Here is a 15,952-nt window from a genome sequence, read left to right as displayed (position 1 = left end):
CTAGATTTCTAAGTAGAAAAGAAGGCGAGTTTTAGAACACGCCAAGTGCTGCAGGTCTTCATCCCTGCCTTGTGACCAGACCTACCAGAGCGGTGCCCTGAGCCTGCCTGTGGCCTCCCTGCCCATCTGCCCGAAACACACAGCGCTTCCCCCCGCGTATGTGCCGTGCGTGCTCGCAATCCCAAGCCTGCCTATGTATAATAAGGTCAGCGCATCCTTAATACTCTGAATCTCGGGGCAAGCTAAGTAGTACAAGCCGGCAGCTTTCTCCTTATTCCTCATGTGGGCAGGGAGCAAGATGAAGCTGAAAATGGAAAGCCCTCAATTTTCTGAATCGGGCCTTTTGCACAAGGGTACAAGTGTCATATGACTGCAGTTGGTGTTCCCAGGTACGGATAGGTGAAAGCTATCAAATCTGCTAGAGCTGAAGAGGAATTAAGTTATGGACCACTGAGGAATTATACAACGGATTCACTTTTGATGCACTACAGTTATAATTAGCCTAGTTTCCTATGGAAACGAGGTTTTATAATCACACCATGTGTCTGTGTATTCATCATCTCTCTCCATGCCCTCTGATGAGCAACTTTTTAATTCTTTGGCTACTTTCAACTAACTTTGAAAGAATACACCCCACTGGGACAAGGTCACAGCAGCACACCTCCTGCATTAACGAGAGGAACCCACACAGCTCTCCAGCCTCTTGAATGCCTCCCCAGTGACAGGAAAAGCTTCAATTGAGCTGACGTCTTATTAGATGCTAGAAAAAAAAAAAAATCCACAAATACAAATCCATTAAAAAGCAGGCTCCATGACATCCCACAGGTTTCTGTGGAAGCTGTAGCTCTAGCTTTCTTTGCTCTTGCCCAATTAAAATCTCTACCATACTGTACTTTTTGTTTTCCAGTAGCTTCCGCTGTTATACCTCGCACCAGAACAGTGTGGGGTCACAGGCAGAAGTGCAGGCTGGCATGTTCCAAATGTGGCCTGACTTACTACTGCAAATGCAACAGAATTGACCTACCCCTGCAGGGAGGGCCTTTGCTTGGAGCTTCTGCCCGCCCAGAGATTGCTCCCAGAGGAATGGCCAAATTCTTCTTCACATGTCTACTAACATTATTTGAGTAGCACAAAAGCAGAGGTGACTGAGGTATGTACTTCCTAATAAAAATGTGTGCAACCTTTGAACAAAATACCACACCTTGTAAATTGGACTGAATGATTAAAGTTGATTAGACCCAGATGTACTCTACCTGATGCTTGAGCACCTGAGGCATCTACAGCAAGATGGTGCTGCACCTGGGCCTCACTGTCTTGGTGGGCTACAGAACACAAATGAGGGAACCACCAAATAAATATGCAGGCAGCCACTACCATAAGGCTTGCAGAGATGTTGAGTGGGAGATAGAATACTGGAGCCAAAGAAAAATATTTTTATGTTAATTTAGCTGAATTAATAACTAAGAGATGTCCATCATACAGTGTAAAACATGGGAAAACAGGCAGCAAATAAAATTCCAGGGGTGTACACTCAGTTGTAAGTGTGCATCCTAACACACAATAAATACAGTAAGTACAATGTAGCTTACCTCTCTTTTGTGGAGGTATACGTGTCCTTACTTTTACAGAGATAAAGTGGGGTAAAGTGTGGCCAAATGGGACTGGAAGCAGCTGACACACTGCAAGTTTTATTCCAGTTTACCTCTGAGTAATTTATGTGCCCACACCCTTATACTGCCATGTTGTACTTGTGTCACAGCATGATTTGAAAATCTAATGCTTAAGTAGTAACAAACCTGTAAGTCCAAGGGCTTCCTGTCCAACAAAAGGCAGAAGAAACACTCGCTAAGACATTCTGGGGACCCACTGAAATGTGGATGCACATTCTTTTGTGGCTTGTAAAGTAAGCTACAGTACAAGCATTTCCAAAGTTGCATCTCTGCATGTTTCACCGGGGCTGAATTCAGTCCAGTGGCTTTGTGTAACAATTACCACTATTTTTGTGCACAAAACACCCAGGAACCCTGGACTGCTGGTGGAATAAGATAACTTTAATTCTTCACCTATTATGAGAGTTGATATGGCAAAGTTAGAAGAGATCTCACTACAGTTTTGAAAGTTGATTTTAACAGCAATGATGGTCCAAAAATATACAGTGTACCTTTTTAATTGTGTATTTACTACTACGAAGGATAAATGAGAAAGAAAAGGAAGATATGGAAACACAGATCTGCATTTTCAGGGGTGGGAAGCTAATGACGGAACCATTTAGTACCACAGTAAGCTATGCTGACAAAGCTAGAGAACGAAACCCTCAATCCACACAATAGAAACAACTCGATACTGTAAGCTTCCCGACGCTACTGTCAGCACGTTTCTGCTGAGCCAGTGTGAAAAATCTAAAAACAGCTGGATGAGTTTTGCCATTTCATTCAAATCAAACTGTTTCAGAGAGACTTTCCGACTTTGACATAAGTGTGATTAAGATTTTCCCAAGCAAAGGAAATTTTTAAAAAGTAGTACTCTGATTTAACTTTGCCATTTCAAGAAACATCAGTGACTGCTTTAGCTGAATCCAAAACTATTGGTGTCAAGCGTGTAACGCAAATACCACACCAAACATTACTGAATATGATATTATAAATTAAATTCCCCACAAAAAACCTTTAGTTAAAAAGCACGTTCAAGTTTTAAGTGGCAAGAATATAAGCTTTGCACAAAGTTTACAAAGCCCAACCACTTACAAGCAAGACAACAAATACTTAAGGATGCCATTACTCTCAAGCAGCCAGCATAATAAATGCATTATTCTAAACAAGGATAAAGAATTCCCATAGCAATACATGAGCTCAAGAACGCAAGTCCTGCATTTAACCACATGATTCATCAAAAAGTCAGCCAGTCTGCAGAAAAAGCAAGTCCATCTAGACAGGCAAAGATAAAGCCCGAGAGAGAGAAAGTTCAGTAGATAAGTTAGGTTTTCTCCCCTTCCCTTTAAATAACATCTTTTTTTACCTTAGCTCTGACCTCTGATCTTTGCATCCAGTGTTCTTTTGTGCAACTCTGTATGCCTTCTTCCATGCTATTAATTCAGAAGTTTCCCCCCAGGAAATAGATATTCTTTCAGACACATACTTACATCAACTGGAAAAAAGTTAACCTTTACTTTGTTTTTTTCTTTTTAATCACACATACCACTTTGACAGTCAATCCTACGTACACTTTAAGACTCTTGCTAGTTTGCATAGGAAATAGAGCCTATCAACCAGAAGAAAGCATATTGTTATCTTGGTTCATTAACTCCGTAAGCCATGCTTATAGGAATTCACTGCAATCCATGCCACAAAATACTGTATACCAATTAATTTTTTAAAAGACAAGATTTGCTTTTCACTGGGATTGCAGAGGGATTCGTGAATGCTCTTTGCTTTTGAAAATCCGGCCAGTATCTGACCATGTAGGGTGAAAAGACATGTTTAGAAATTTTATCCAACAAACGAAGTTCTGTAGAATTTTTTTTAAGAATTTAGTTGAGTTACTGTGAGAACCAAAGGGATGGAAATAGTTTCCAATGGAAGCAATATTAAGCTACAATCACGGAAGAACACACCAATGAATAGACATAATGATCCAGCAAACCATGCTTTTAAGCTTTTCTCACACAGTAGGAAAACACACAAAAATAGAGCAAAAGTTTCAAGTTTCCAAGGAAAATAATTTTAGAGTAACAAATTCTAGTTATTAAAATTATTTGCAATGTTTAAATTTCAGCACAAAGGGAGCTGCATGTCACGAAAAGCCATGTGACTCACCAGTGACATTCAGCAAGGCATATTAATTACAGGATACTTGGATTTTTCCATTTATTTACCCTTCTCAGCATGTAAGGCTAAGGCAGACTTGGGGGGGGGGGGAAGTCTCTGGAAGAGATTTTTTGAAGCAGTCTCCCCACGGTCACTCGGCGTTGGCAGAGGCCAGCATCGCCCCCCTTCCCAAGCAACCCTACCCCACAGCTCAGCGGGGCTAAGAGGTGCGGCTCCAGGCTAACGCGCCCGGCGTACTTACCCCGTTAGCCTTTAGACACAAAAGCCTCACGCAAAACTCAGTATGCTGATTTTTTTACATCACCACCCCCCGCCGGAGGTCACTTTATTCTCCGTTGTGCTCACGCCCTTGCCGCGGCTGCCCCCTCCCCGGCTCAGCCCCCTCGCCCCCCTCCGCGCCCCGGGCCGGGTCTCACCAGGTGCAGGGCCATGGGCAGCGTCAGCAGGAAGAGCCACAGATAGAGGTGGCAGCTGTTGGTGAAGGCGCCCTGCTCCGGGTCGTGGTACCAGCCCCCGGTCAGCGCCGCCCACACGCCCTGCCCCACCAGCCGCGCCGCCGGCGACACCATGGCCGCCCCCCGCCGCCGCCGCCACCGCCGCCGCCCCTCAGCCGCCCGCCGCCGCCATGCCGGGCGCCCGCGGATTCTCCCATGGTGCCCCGCGACGCCGAGCATCCCGCCCGCCCCACCCCAAGCGCCGCTGCCGCTGCCGGGAGGGCGCCGCCACGGGCCGCCCCCCCCCCCCGCGCCCCGGGCACAGCGCCCCGCTCGTCCCCGCCGCGGCGCAGTGCGGGGGGCGTAGCCCCACTGCCGGGCCGGGGGGCCGCGCCCGGCTGCCGGTAGCGGGCCGCGGCGGACGGAGGCCGCAGGGCGGAGAAGAGCTGGGCCGAGGCGCGGCGGGGGGCGGGGGGGCAGTTCTGGGGCGGAGGCGTCCGTCACCGCGGCGTCCCGCCCTGGGCGGCCGCGAGGTTGGTTCACAGGTGCAAAAACTGCGCGGCAAAGGGACAGCACCGGCGTCAGCCAGCTGGGCTGCTCTCCTCATCGGCACACCCCCACCGCCTTGCTTCCATTGCCGGTTGTTAATTTTGCCTGATACATCACGAGTTCCTGAGCTTTGAGCCGTGCCCAGCTTTAGTGTTTACCTTTGTGTGTTGTTTTGAGATGCATTTTGGGCAGGCAGGTAGGGAAATGCCATAAAAGCCATTTGGATTCTTTCAAGAATGAGTTTAGAGTAAAATACAGGTCTGCCTTTCATTAAAAGAACTTCGTGGCAGCTGACCTCAAATTAGCAGAGTCAGGAGATACGCGAGGGGTGGGGGAAGCACAGGTGTGCGAAGCAGCAGGGAATGGAGCTAAAATGGAGGGTGGAGCCAAGTGGGAGCTTGGGGAGGCCAAAGACAGCAAAGGATGGGGCATAAGGATATAGGGCATATCCCTATGGGATACCCCTGACGGAAGGGCTGTAAGGCTGGGCTGTGACTACCAGAGATGACCATACACAGCACTCCCTCCCTCTCGCCCTCTGCCATCAGAAAATAGCTGTGAACTTCAATGGCATGTCTCTCATCACCCCCTTCTAGGGACTTTTCCACATGTGTAGACTTTTATTGCAGTCAGTTTTGTACAGGATGAGGGCATGAAACAGAGGCAGCCAAGCAGCTTGCACATTTACCCCGCTTTCCTTGTTTCTGATTGTGGCTAGAGTTTCACAGACTAAACACGCCTTGTGTGGATTTTTTAGACAGAGGTAAGAGACCAAAGATGCTATTAAAAAAATGTATTTGTGAGCTAATGCACCACATCTCGGCTCGCTTCCTGAAGTAGCAGGCAATGTGGCCACACCGGATACTTGTGTTGGTTTGGTGGGAGGGATGACACAGCAGTATAAACAAGCAGCTGGGAGCAGGGGAGGAATGGCACCATTTCCTTCAGCGGCACTGGCACCCTCAGATATCTGCGGATCTGTAGCCACGGGGCTTGAGTACTTGCTTGGTGTGTCCTTGGTAAGCAGCGAAGTCTCTTGATCTGTAAGAAGGAGGCACAGTCCCAGCAGCGTCTCGGGTGCTACCGATCCTATAAACACATCTTAACTAAACCTCTCCCTGGTTGGGCGGAAATTTTTTTTTTACCCTTTGCAGATTCTTTTCAAAGATGACAAAGTTTGTTAACACAAATGTAATGATTGAGTCAAGTGCAATAGCCAGCTATGAATAATATTTTTGATGTGTGATAATTAAAAACGTTCATTTTTATAAACTACTGGAGTCGTTTTCCACATGGGTACTGGAAGATAAGATCATTTACATGGACAGCTCCAAAAAAAGAAAGATGAGTCAACAAAGGTGGAAATGGAAAGCTTCTTCAAAACCACCTCTCTTAGGTTTTTTGAGACCTCTAACTCATGTAGGTTATTATCCGGAAGCCCCAGGTAACGCAGGCTTCATTGGAGTTGATATAACCTTGGGTCTTACTAGGATGACCATCACTCAAATCTTTCAACTCTTCCTCATCTTTGGATATTGTTGACACCAAATATTTTTTTATATAATGGTACTTGCAGGAGTTAAAGGTTCCTGAAATTTCCAGCTCAGGAGACGTCTTCTGGACGCAACATAGATGCGCAGTACTGTATCTACAGCTGCAGGAGTGCCAAAGGTGAAAAACAATTGCTTTTCTCTCAGGAGATGCCAACGACAGACTGAGCTGAAAGCTTTGCCTTCTGTGTGCTGTTCTTCTCAAGGGTAACTCCACCAGGTGGTGCCATCAGAAAAGGGACAGGCACGTCACAGTCTTATCTGCAATGCTATTTCCATTTCTAGAACTCCTAGGAACAGCAATTACATACCAAGATCCTAGAGCGCTAGGTGCTGCAGAAACACTGAACAAAGAATAACCCGAGTGTAGCAATTGCTAGCAGATAATGGTACTTCAGAGTACCAATAATAGTTCTAAATAAATATTTAAACTTTTCACTGTACTGCAACCAATACCTTGTCTGACCCAAAACATTCCACACTTAATTAGTTCCTGCAGATTCTTTTAGATAACAGATAAAAGTTCAAGGTGGAATTTGTGTGGCAGAATGCTTGTATTACAACATACTTTATGGCTTTTATAATAAGGCAAATATGCAGATAAGGAAAAGGCTTGCAATTATCTCTCTGAATAGCTGCAAGGCATTCTCTTATACTAAAGGAAATGGGAAAAGACTCAACAGACATGCTGGTTCTGCATTCTTTGTTTTTGCTTAACATGGTTCAATAAGTAATTTTCTGTGTAATTTTATTTTTGCCTTGTGCATACAACTATAGGCACAGTTTAGACTGTGGGACAAACAAGAATTTTTGGACACTGTAATTTTAATTTTTTTTAATTACTATCTTTATGTTGGAACCTTAGTCCTGTGATATCCAGCTGCAAATCTTGTGTTTATGTACAGATGTACAGTGCTCTGGATGCAGGGTTTTGTGCGAGAAGGTAAGAGGCATTCATCACGCCACGTTTTTCTACCTGGCAGTGCGGTTTGACACCTTCCTCAAGCCTTTACTATCCACCTCAGGGCTTCTGCTGGCAGCAGCCACGTCCAGAACCAGAGGTACTGCAGCACAAAGTGATCAGCTCTGAGGATGAAAACACATCTCCTTCCACTTTGAACCAGGCTTCCCACACTGCCGACGAGAAGAGAGTATGTCCCCAGCCTGCACACTTCCCTCTAACTTCCAACAAAATGACTACTGTAGTTCAGAAAGTGATACAATTTTTCCACCTAAAATCAGGAAAATCTTCCAGGCAACCCCCTAACAAAAGGATTGTGTTATCATGCGACACTGAGCCGGGACCCTCTTAGTCCGTGTGTGGACAGGGCAGCGAGCGCTGGAGAGCCGATGAGCAGTGAAGGTGGGCGGAACACCAAACACGAACTGAGGAAGCTTGCTTTCTTCAGAAACTGCTTGGATTTTATTCCGGTAAAGTCCCAAGACCGCATAACGAAAGAAAGGGGAAGCTGCCGGCGGAGGCACGAGCCCTCAACCTGCTCTGCCGCCCCCGAGGGAGAAAGCAGGCCAGGGCGGGCGCCCGAGGACGGCCTGTACCGAGACGCCGCTGCCACCCCACCGAGCGCCGCGGCCCGCCCGGGGACCACAGGCTCCCGCGACACCCTCCCCAGCTCCGCGCGGGGCCAGACGGGGCCCCTTCTGCCCCGACGGCCCGCAGCGGGGTGGGCCCCGCCGTACCGTTACACGGCCCCCTCCTCTAGGCCGGCCGGGACCGTTGCAAGAGCCTCAGCCGCGCGCCCACTGGCGCCCCACCCCCCGCGGCGGCCGGAGCCTGCCAGTCTGCGCGCGTAGGAGGGCGGGCGCGGGCACCTACCTGCCTACACGCCCGCCCGTCGGCCCGCCCCCCCATTTTCCGCCTCCAGCCCTCGGCCCCACGTGACGGCCGGCGGCCAATCTCCGGGGGCAGGGCGCGGAGGCGGGAGGGAGGTCGCGGGGCACTGCCGCTCCCCTCCCCGCCTTCCCCGCGCGCGCTTGCGCCCTACCTGCCGGAGCCTGGCGGCGGCGGTGGCGGCGTCGACCGGGCCGGACGAGCCCCGCCCCTTCGCCCGGGCCCCGCCCCTTCCCCCTGCCCGGCGCCCCTGCCCCTCCCCCTCCCGCGGCTCCCGCTCGGCGGCGGCGGCGGCGGCAGGTGAGGATGCGGCTGGGCGGGCGCCCCCGCGTCGGTGGCGCTGGCGGCCGCCGGGGCTGAGGTCGCTGCCATGGCTTTGCCGGGCGCCGGGGCGGCGGCCGCCGGCGGGGGACCGTGCCCGCTGTGGACGGCGCTGTACGACTACGAGGCGAGCGGCGAGGACGAGCTGAGCTTGCGGCGGGGGGACGTGGTGGAGGTGCTGTCGCAGGACGCGGCCGTGTCCGGCGACGACGGCTGGTGGGCGGGGAAGATCCGCCACCGCCTCGGCATCTTCCCCGCCAACTACGTGACCCGCCAGCCCCGCGGCGGGGCGGCGGGCGGCGGCGGCGGCGGGCGGGGGGACGCCGCGGGGAGCCTGACGGAGATCGACTTCCAGCACCTGGAGCTGCAAGAGATCATCGGCGTGGGGGGCTTTGGGAAGGTGTACCGGGCCACCTGGCGCGGCCGCGAGGTGGCCGTGAAGGCGGCGCGGCAGGACCCCGACGAGGACATCACGGCCACGGCAGAGAGCGTGCGGCAGGAGGCCAAGCTCTTCTCCATGCTGAGGCACCCCAACATCATCGCCCTGCACGGGGTCTGCCTGCGGGAGCCCAACCTCTGCCTGGTCATGGAGTTCGCCCGCGGCGGCTCCCTCAACAGGGCCCTGGCCGCCGCCGCCGCCCCCGGGGCCGGGGCCGGGGCCGCCCGCGGGGGCCGCCGCATCCCCCCGCACATCCTGGTGAACTGGGCGGTGCAGATCGCCCGCGGCATGCTCTACCTGCACGACGAGGCCATCGTCCCCATCCTGCACCGGGACCTCAAGTCGAGCAACAGTGAGTCGCGACCTGGGGGGGTGGGAGGTGAGAAGGGGCCTTCGGGCCGCCGCGGGCGGTGGGGCGGCAGTGAGGGGGTCCCGGCCCTCTGCCGCGGCCGGGCTGCAGCGCGGCGCCGGCCCCTCGCCTGAGGCCGCCCGGCGAGGGGGCCCGGCGTGGTGGCGCTGGCCGTTGCCGTTGCCGTGGCCGCGGCGCGGGGGCGGCCCGGCGGCGGGCGGCTCTCTCAGGAAACGGGCGGCCAGGCCTGGACGGGCACGGTCCGGGAGTCCTGTTTTACCGGGAGGTGGATGTCGCAACTTGGGCGGCTTGGGCACCCTCTGCCAGAAGCTTGGGCTGGCGGCAGGTTAGTTGCCGTGACGGTGAGCTGGTTACAGACGCGTTGTGGAAAGGTGGGGAGAAGAGGGTTTACCTGCAACGCACGGAGAGCAAAGTCCTGTCCGCTCGGTCGGGAGCTCACCTAAAAACAAAGCGGGATAAAATCCTGTGCAATTGCAGATCCAGGAGACTTCTTTTTCTCTCATGCGTTGCGTAGTCCTAGCTTTTAAAAGTTACAGTAAACTATGCGCCTCGTAAAGGAAAGGTTTAATAAGGGTATTACTTCTGTTGCACTGCCGAACTATCATATGTTTCTGGTTTTCGTTGTATGCATTTAGCGTTGTTAAAATTCACCCACTTAGTGAGCATTGAGACAGAAAAGATAGTAGCTTAAAAACAGTAGAAGCTCTTGTGCAGTTGCCAGATTTGCTTTCAGCCGTTGGCATGGGCAAAAGCACCTGAAAGAGTGAGGGAGTTGCTCAATTCATGCTTAATGGATCCTTGGTCCATCTGTCGATACAAGAGCATCTCAGATTTTGGCAGTTGTCTTGAAAGGCTGGCTTACTAGAATAGAGGTGTTTATGACTTACCGTTATAGTTGTGTTTTGAATTGGTGACCTGAAAGTGGAAATCTATGTGCTTCCATGAATGTCTGAAGTCATCTCAACTCTTTTTCCTTTTTGTTCTGAATGTGCCAAATGTGCAGCAATGTTACGCTTTTTTTTTTTTTTCCCCAGTTAGGAGTCCTTAAGTAGTCCAGTAGAAATAAAAAAACTTCGTTCAAGTTTGAAGCACTTTGTTTAAAGGGCCTTTGCAGCATGTCTTGAAGGTCATCATGCATGGGTTGTTAAGACAAAGCTTAGTCATGGGACTGTTTCTGAGAATACTTTCACTATTTGTTTGATAAAGAAAGGACCTAGGCTCAGCTACGTTTGTGGTTCAGTTTGTAGCACAAGATGATGAACTCCTGGAACATACCTTTAGGGTCGTGGCCAACACCTTAATTTCTAGCCAGTTGTCTGTAGGCAGCTTGTGCTCTCCTAGTCTGCTGCTCTGTTCAGTGAGCTGCTGTACCTTGAGTATTTAGTGGCTTTCCTTAAACAAAGCAGGCTGCTGCATGCTAGCTTCCTAAGGTGGCAATGGCAAAGTCTGTATCTGAAATGAATTCATAACCCTGTGGTTTAGTGTAGCACCTAGAGCTGAGTTGGTGACCGCTGTGAACTGATTGCCATTATCATCTCAGTGTGTGTGAATAATGGCAGAGCATTTTAAAAATATGCTTTTGACTATAACCTCAGCATATGTGCCTGTTCACTGCTTTCATTACCAACTTCTGTTGCACATGGCACTTAACTTTAGCTACTTAGTTTTCTCACCTGTATTTCTTAATCTTAGTGAAGATTGAAGACAGTATTGAATATGGTAAATAGAATTATGTCTCTTGATCATCCAACTAAATGATAATGGAAGACAATGGTGCACGAGTGGTACAATATACTATACCAATTAAGATCAACAACATGAATTTAAAATTACTGCAAATCATGACAGTGTTCCCTGTTCTGTTAACTCATCTGTTCATCGAAGATTTCATTTCATTCTTTTACTGTAGTCTCTTCCAGTCTTAGACAGTGGGAGTGGAAAGCTGCCAGGGTTGACTGATGGATAGTGACAGCTCAGCAGTGGCTATAGCTGCCGACAGGGGTCTGGCAGCACCCATTCCTCAGCTGCGCATCGCTGCTTTCCATGGACTGCTAGCGGTTGTGGTTCAGCGCTCTCCATTAAGCAGTTCTAGGTAGTAAACCAATGTATCAGTTTTGTGCTAGCTTAGTTATTTTCATTAAGAAGGAATTTTTCTTCCTCGGACAACAAATTGGAAAAATGACTGCCCTTAACTTGGCATGGTAAGGAATGCTCCCCAAACTATTTCCCTAGTAAATAGGCAGGAACTAATTTTTCCAGCCAGGGGAAGGGAACCCCTTCCATCAGTATATTTGATCAAGAAAGGATATATGTCTGGGTTTGTGGTTGGCAAGTGATAGGCAAAGCAAGCATCTCAAAGGCAATTATTTCTCTCCAAGCAATTTTAGGGAGTTGGGATCTATAGGACGGCATATCTAGTGCAGTTTCACTGATGCCAAATTGACATGACTGGAGAGAAGGTGCCACAAAGAGAAAAGCCGTGAGAGCCACAGGGTTTTATTAACAGCGATGACCGTCTAGGTTTGTATGTACGTTTCCTTGGGCTCCTTTTGGGAGGTGGGAAAAGGTTTTTTTTTCTGCCACAGCAAGAAAAGGGAAATAAATAGAAATGTTTTCTATATTGGGAAGAAAAGCTAACAAACGTGGTTGTGAGGGCTGAACAAAGAAGTAAGGAAACTCAAGAGTTCTGTTGGTAGCAGAGTTTCTCAATTCTGGAGTCCATGTAAAATAAACTTGATATTTAAAGGTTATTTGGAAGCAGACAAAACAAAGGTGTAAAGAACACTTAGCTTTAGATATGTGTGATAAAATGAAACATAGTAACCATGGCTTCTAATGTTGATTTGCATATTGTGGGTGCTTTGTAATTTGTGCAGGTGACATGGTGAGAAGTTTCTCTGAAAAAGAACATGGTCTATTTTGAGAATATCTTCCTCATAAGGAGTTCTTATGTTCTTAGATATACTTTATAGATTAAGGAGATAATCTGAAATTAAGGGTTAAGAGGTGGACTTTATTGATCTAAAATCTGAAGAAAAAATTTGAAAGAAAATTTGACATTTTTCAAACCTTCATGGATAGTCAAGCAATTCTGAATTAAATGATGCTGTGACAGAAAAACAGTTATCTTAAAAATTGTGAAAATACTTGAACGTTCTTAACTGTACCTCCTGGGCACAAACTTAGTCTTGATTAAGTGTGCCAGCTGATTGTGAAAAAGTTAAGTTTTACTGAAAATAAAAAGCACAAATTCATCTACAAGACTGGACACTAATAGTTACGTGTGTCTTTTTAGCACATCTCAGCTGTTTTGCTGACTCTTTGAAAGGGCAGCTTTTTTCCTCTGGGGGAATCAAATTGCTTTCTTCTGGGCAATGACACCCCATTAGTTACGAGACCTGTGGTTGTTTAGGGGTTTGGTGCAGCCTCTCCTGATTACTTTTTAGTATTCTGAAGAAAGCTAGTAATATGTTCAGATAGAGTATGCAAGGTTTTTACTTTCTGAAGTCTATTGTAGAGAAAGCAGAGGTTCGTGTAAAGCACTTTAGCGCAGCAGCTTTGCGTACTTGTAGGAAACATTACAAAAAGTTCAGAATATCTTGCTTACAGCATAGACCCATCCGTGAATACAAAGTAAAGCATAAAGTTCCTTTTATGCAGATTATGTGTACTAACACAGTACTGATAAAGTACTCTGTACTCATTTGTTGTAGATGGATATGTGAGTAGGGTTCAGTTTGCTATGGCTTTCACCAGCTTCTCCGACATCGGGATCCATTGCAGCCCTCAGCTCTCTGAATTGTGTTGAATTTATATTACTTTTTGAAATTGTCAAGGACAGCTTGAGCTTCAACAATTGTTGAACAAGGCCATGGATGTGACAATGCTAATGAGAGCAGTACTTGAAATCTGAAGAAATCAAACATATAAGAGAACAGTGAAACTGCAATTGGACAATCTACTTTAATGTGACATTCTTCAAACTAGTCTCATGAAAAACAGTCAGAAAATAGAAATAATTTGGAAATGTGATGTGGTTTGACAGTACTGTTGAATCAGTTGCTTTTGGTGAGGGAAGGTGTCCTGGAGTTTGAGAAAAGAAAGGACAAACGATCTCTGGTTCTTTGCTCTTACAGGTTATTTGCAGCGGAATTGCTCAAGTTATGCTGTTAAACACCTTTACAGTAAGATGGATAGGTTTTCAAGAACTCATAAAAACTACTTTCCCTCTAACTTCCCCACCTAGCAACTTTAGGCTAGCTGTTCGGGGAGAGGAAGAGAAAGAAACTAGAGTTAACCCTATCTGCCATCTTCTGAACTGATTTTATTTATTCTGAAATCACTGAGGTGCATAATTTTTCTCTTTGAGATACAAAACTCCCTCTGTTTTGAAGAGGGAAGCCTTGCTCACATCACAAGTAGTGCTGTAAGGATTGCTTAGATGTTACTGAATGCTTGAAAATTCAGTATCTTCTAATGTACAGTTACCAAGAAAGTTAAAAATGAAATTATATTACAGTTGTCTTTGGTAGTTCTGAGGGCGAAGAGAGATGGCTTTTCAGCACGTCTGAGCTTCAACCTAACTTTCTTTGTCTGGAAATAAAGTTCCAAGATGTCCTCTAATGGCAATGCAACTTGGAGTTGTTTCTGTCAATAACGCTGTGCCAGTTACTGCTCAGCTGTTATATTGTAACAAAACTAAAAAACCTGATTTTCTACCAGTATGTATTCTGCATCTCCCTCTCCTCCTTGTGGCGCTCTCATTCGTGGAACTTCTGCTTTCCTGTTCCCTTCCACATCCCCAGTGTCCTCTCTGGGCTAAGCCTGGCTGTCCCAGGGTGCCCACCTCCAGCAGTGGGTGAGTCCTGCAACATCCTATAGCAGGCTGCATATGCTGTAATTGGTTTGAAACCACTTGTATCCTGCTGGCTGGCCTCCCTGAGGTCTGGAGAGGAATGAACGTTTTTTCTGGCAGAACTAACTGCAGTTCCTCTTCCGTAAAGCAGCTGACTTTCATGAAAACCATAGGAACCATATCCCTGAGAACCCCACAAAAAAAAACCACCAAAAAAACCCAAAAATCAAAATCAAACCACCCTCATGCAAACTGTGGTAGGATTGCAGAATTTCGTCAATGGTCTATTAAAAGTTAGCATGCCATTGAACTCTAATAAGTTTTTCTTTCGAATATAGTTATGTCACTTGAAAATGTTCTACTTTGTTTCATAAAACATTGCTGCCAGTAATTTGTTTCATTATTTGATATGTGCTCAGACTATGTAGATAGGGATTTTATTTTTTTAGAGACCTTGAAGGCTGGTTGGATTCTGTGGGAGCAGCAAATGATTAGCAGCCTTGAGCTATGGTGTATCTTTTTCCAGTTCATCAAAGAAAATGTCTTGTGTTATGCCTGTTTTATAATCACTTGATATATTTATTTGCTGGATATAAATATGTTGTATATTTTGTGTTCAGAAAGGGATGCTGGAATTCAAGAAAGAACGATTTTGAGTAACTGATTGCTGCAGTTGTCTCAACCTGTAGTAGGAATAACTAGCACTAAAATGTCGTAGAGGCTAATTTCCAGTTGAAGGATGTGTTTCAGCATGTAAAATTAATATTCAGGAACTTAATGATTTTAATACAATATCTGTCAAATGAAATTTTGTGAACTACTACCTTGTAGCACAATATTCATTTGTACAGTCTGTAAGCTTCCAGAAGAGGAGTAACATCCAGCAGTTATTTTATTTGTAGATGAAGACTTAACTGCTGCAATAGCCATTTATTTGACCTCGATCTACTATCTTCTAAATTTGCTACCGTTTGATGTTTTTCTGTATCTCAAGTCTGGACATTAACAGAGCGAAAAAAATGCTCATTAATTTAGAACAAATTCCCTCAAAGTTCACAAGGCTCAAGTATATTTACGTATAGTCCTTAATGCTGAAAACAAGATTCTAGGCTTAAACACTAGCTAAATGTAATATAATTAATTTAAAACCCATGAACTTTTAATACCCCTATTTATAACTCATTTTTAGTACAGACTTTCATTTTAATGTTTCCTCAGCTATGTCCATCTGACAAGTGTAGAGTTGTTCCTTATTTGGTGTTGAGAGTCTTTCCATCTTTAACAGGTAGGGTTATTAATTCAATAGTGTTACTTTGATCTTTTGCTGGATCTTACTTGGTTCTTCATGTCTTTCTCCTCTTCCTGTCTTTGTTCTCTCTCTCATTAGAAGACACCAAGTGATCTGGTTTACAGCTGTTGGAAGTTTTTTTTCTTTTTTCCTGCTCCATGTCAGACTCTTTCCTAGCAGATTTCTGCAAGAGGCTCATTTGCACCAACGTTTCTGGTGACCTCTTCGTGTCCAACATGGGGAGTCACGTTCTAGTCTGTATGTCACATTTGCTGACTGTCTTTTCTGAAAAAGAGTTCTGTTTTGGGGTAGCATTATAAATTGAAGTGTAGGACTTTGGATTAGAGTGTTTGTAATATTTGTCTATTAAAGAAGACTTCAAGCATTACTTGACTCGATTTTTTTTTTTAAGCTGGTGCCCTAAGGATATAGTCACATACCTACCTGCCTCTGAAAATGGCACTGAGCGAGCA

General features: G+C 46.8%; 2 protein-coding genes across 2 annotated transcripts in view; one reads left to right on the top strand and one right to left on the bottom strand.

Annotated features, from left to right (window-relative positions):
- The window catches only part of PCNX2 (pecanex 2), a 162,204-nt gene extending 157,811 nt beyond the window's left edge, over positions 1-4,393 (bottom strand). The window contains exon 1 of the mRNA XM_059835536.1: positions 4,241-4,393. Within this exon, the coding sequence (XP_059691519.1) occupies positions 4,241-4,393 (153 nt within the window). The remainder of the gene's footprint in view (positions 1-4,240) is intronic.
- A 4,183-nt stretch (positions 4,394-8,576) lies between these two features.
- The window catches only part of MAP3K21 (mitogen-activated protein kinase kinase kinase 21), a 41,609-nt gene continuing 34,233 nt past the window's right edge, over positions 8,577-15,952 (top strand). Inside the window, exon 1 of the mRNA XM_059835552.1 lies at positions 8,577-9,318. Within this exon, the coding sequence (XP_059691535.1) occupies positions 8,577-9,318 (742 nt within the window). The remainder of the gene's footprint in view (positions 9,319-15,952) is intronic.

The sequence above is a fragment of the Gavia stellata genome, chromosome 2, assembly GCF_030936135.1.
Source record: "Gavia stellata isolate bGavSte3 chromosome 2, bGavSte3.hap2, whole genome shotgun sequence".
NCBI classification, from domain to species: Eukaryota; Metazoa; Chordata; class Aves; order Gaviiformes; family Gaviidae; genus Gavia; species Gavia stellata.
This window is presented reverse-complemented; position numbering and strand designations above follow the sequence as displayed.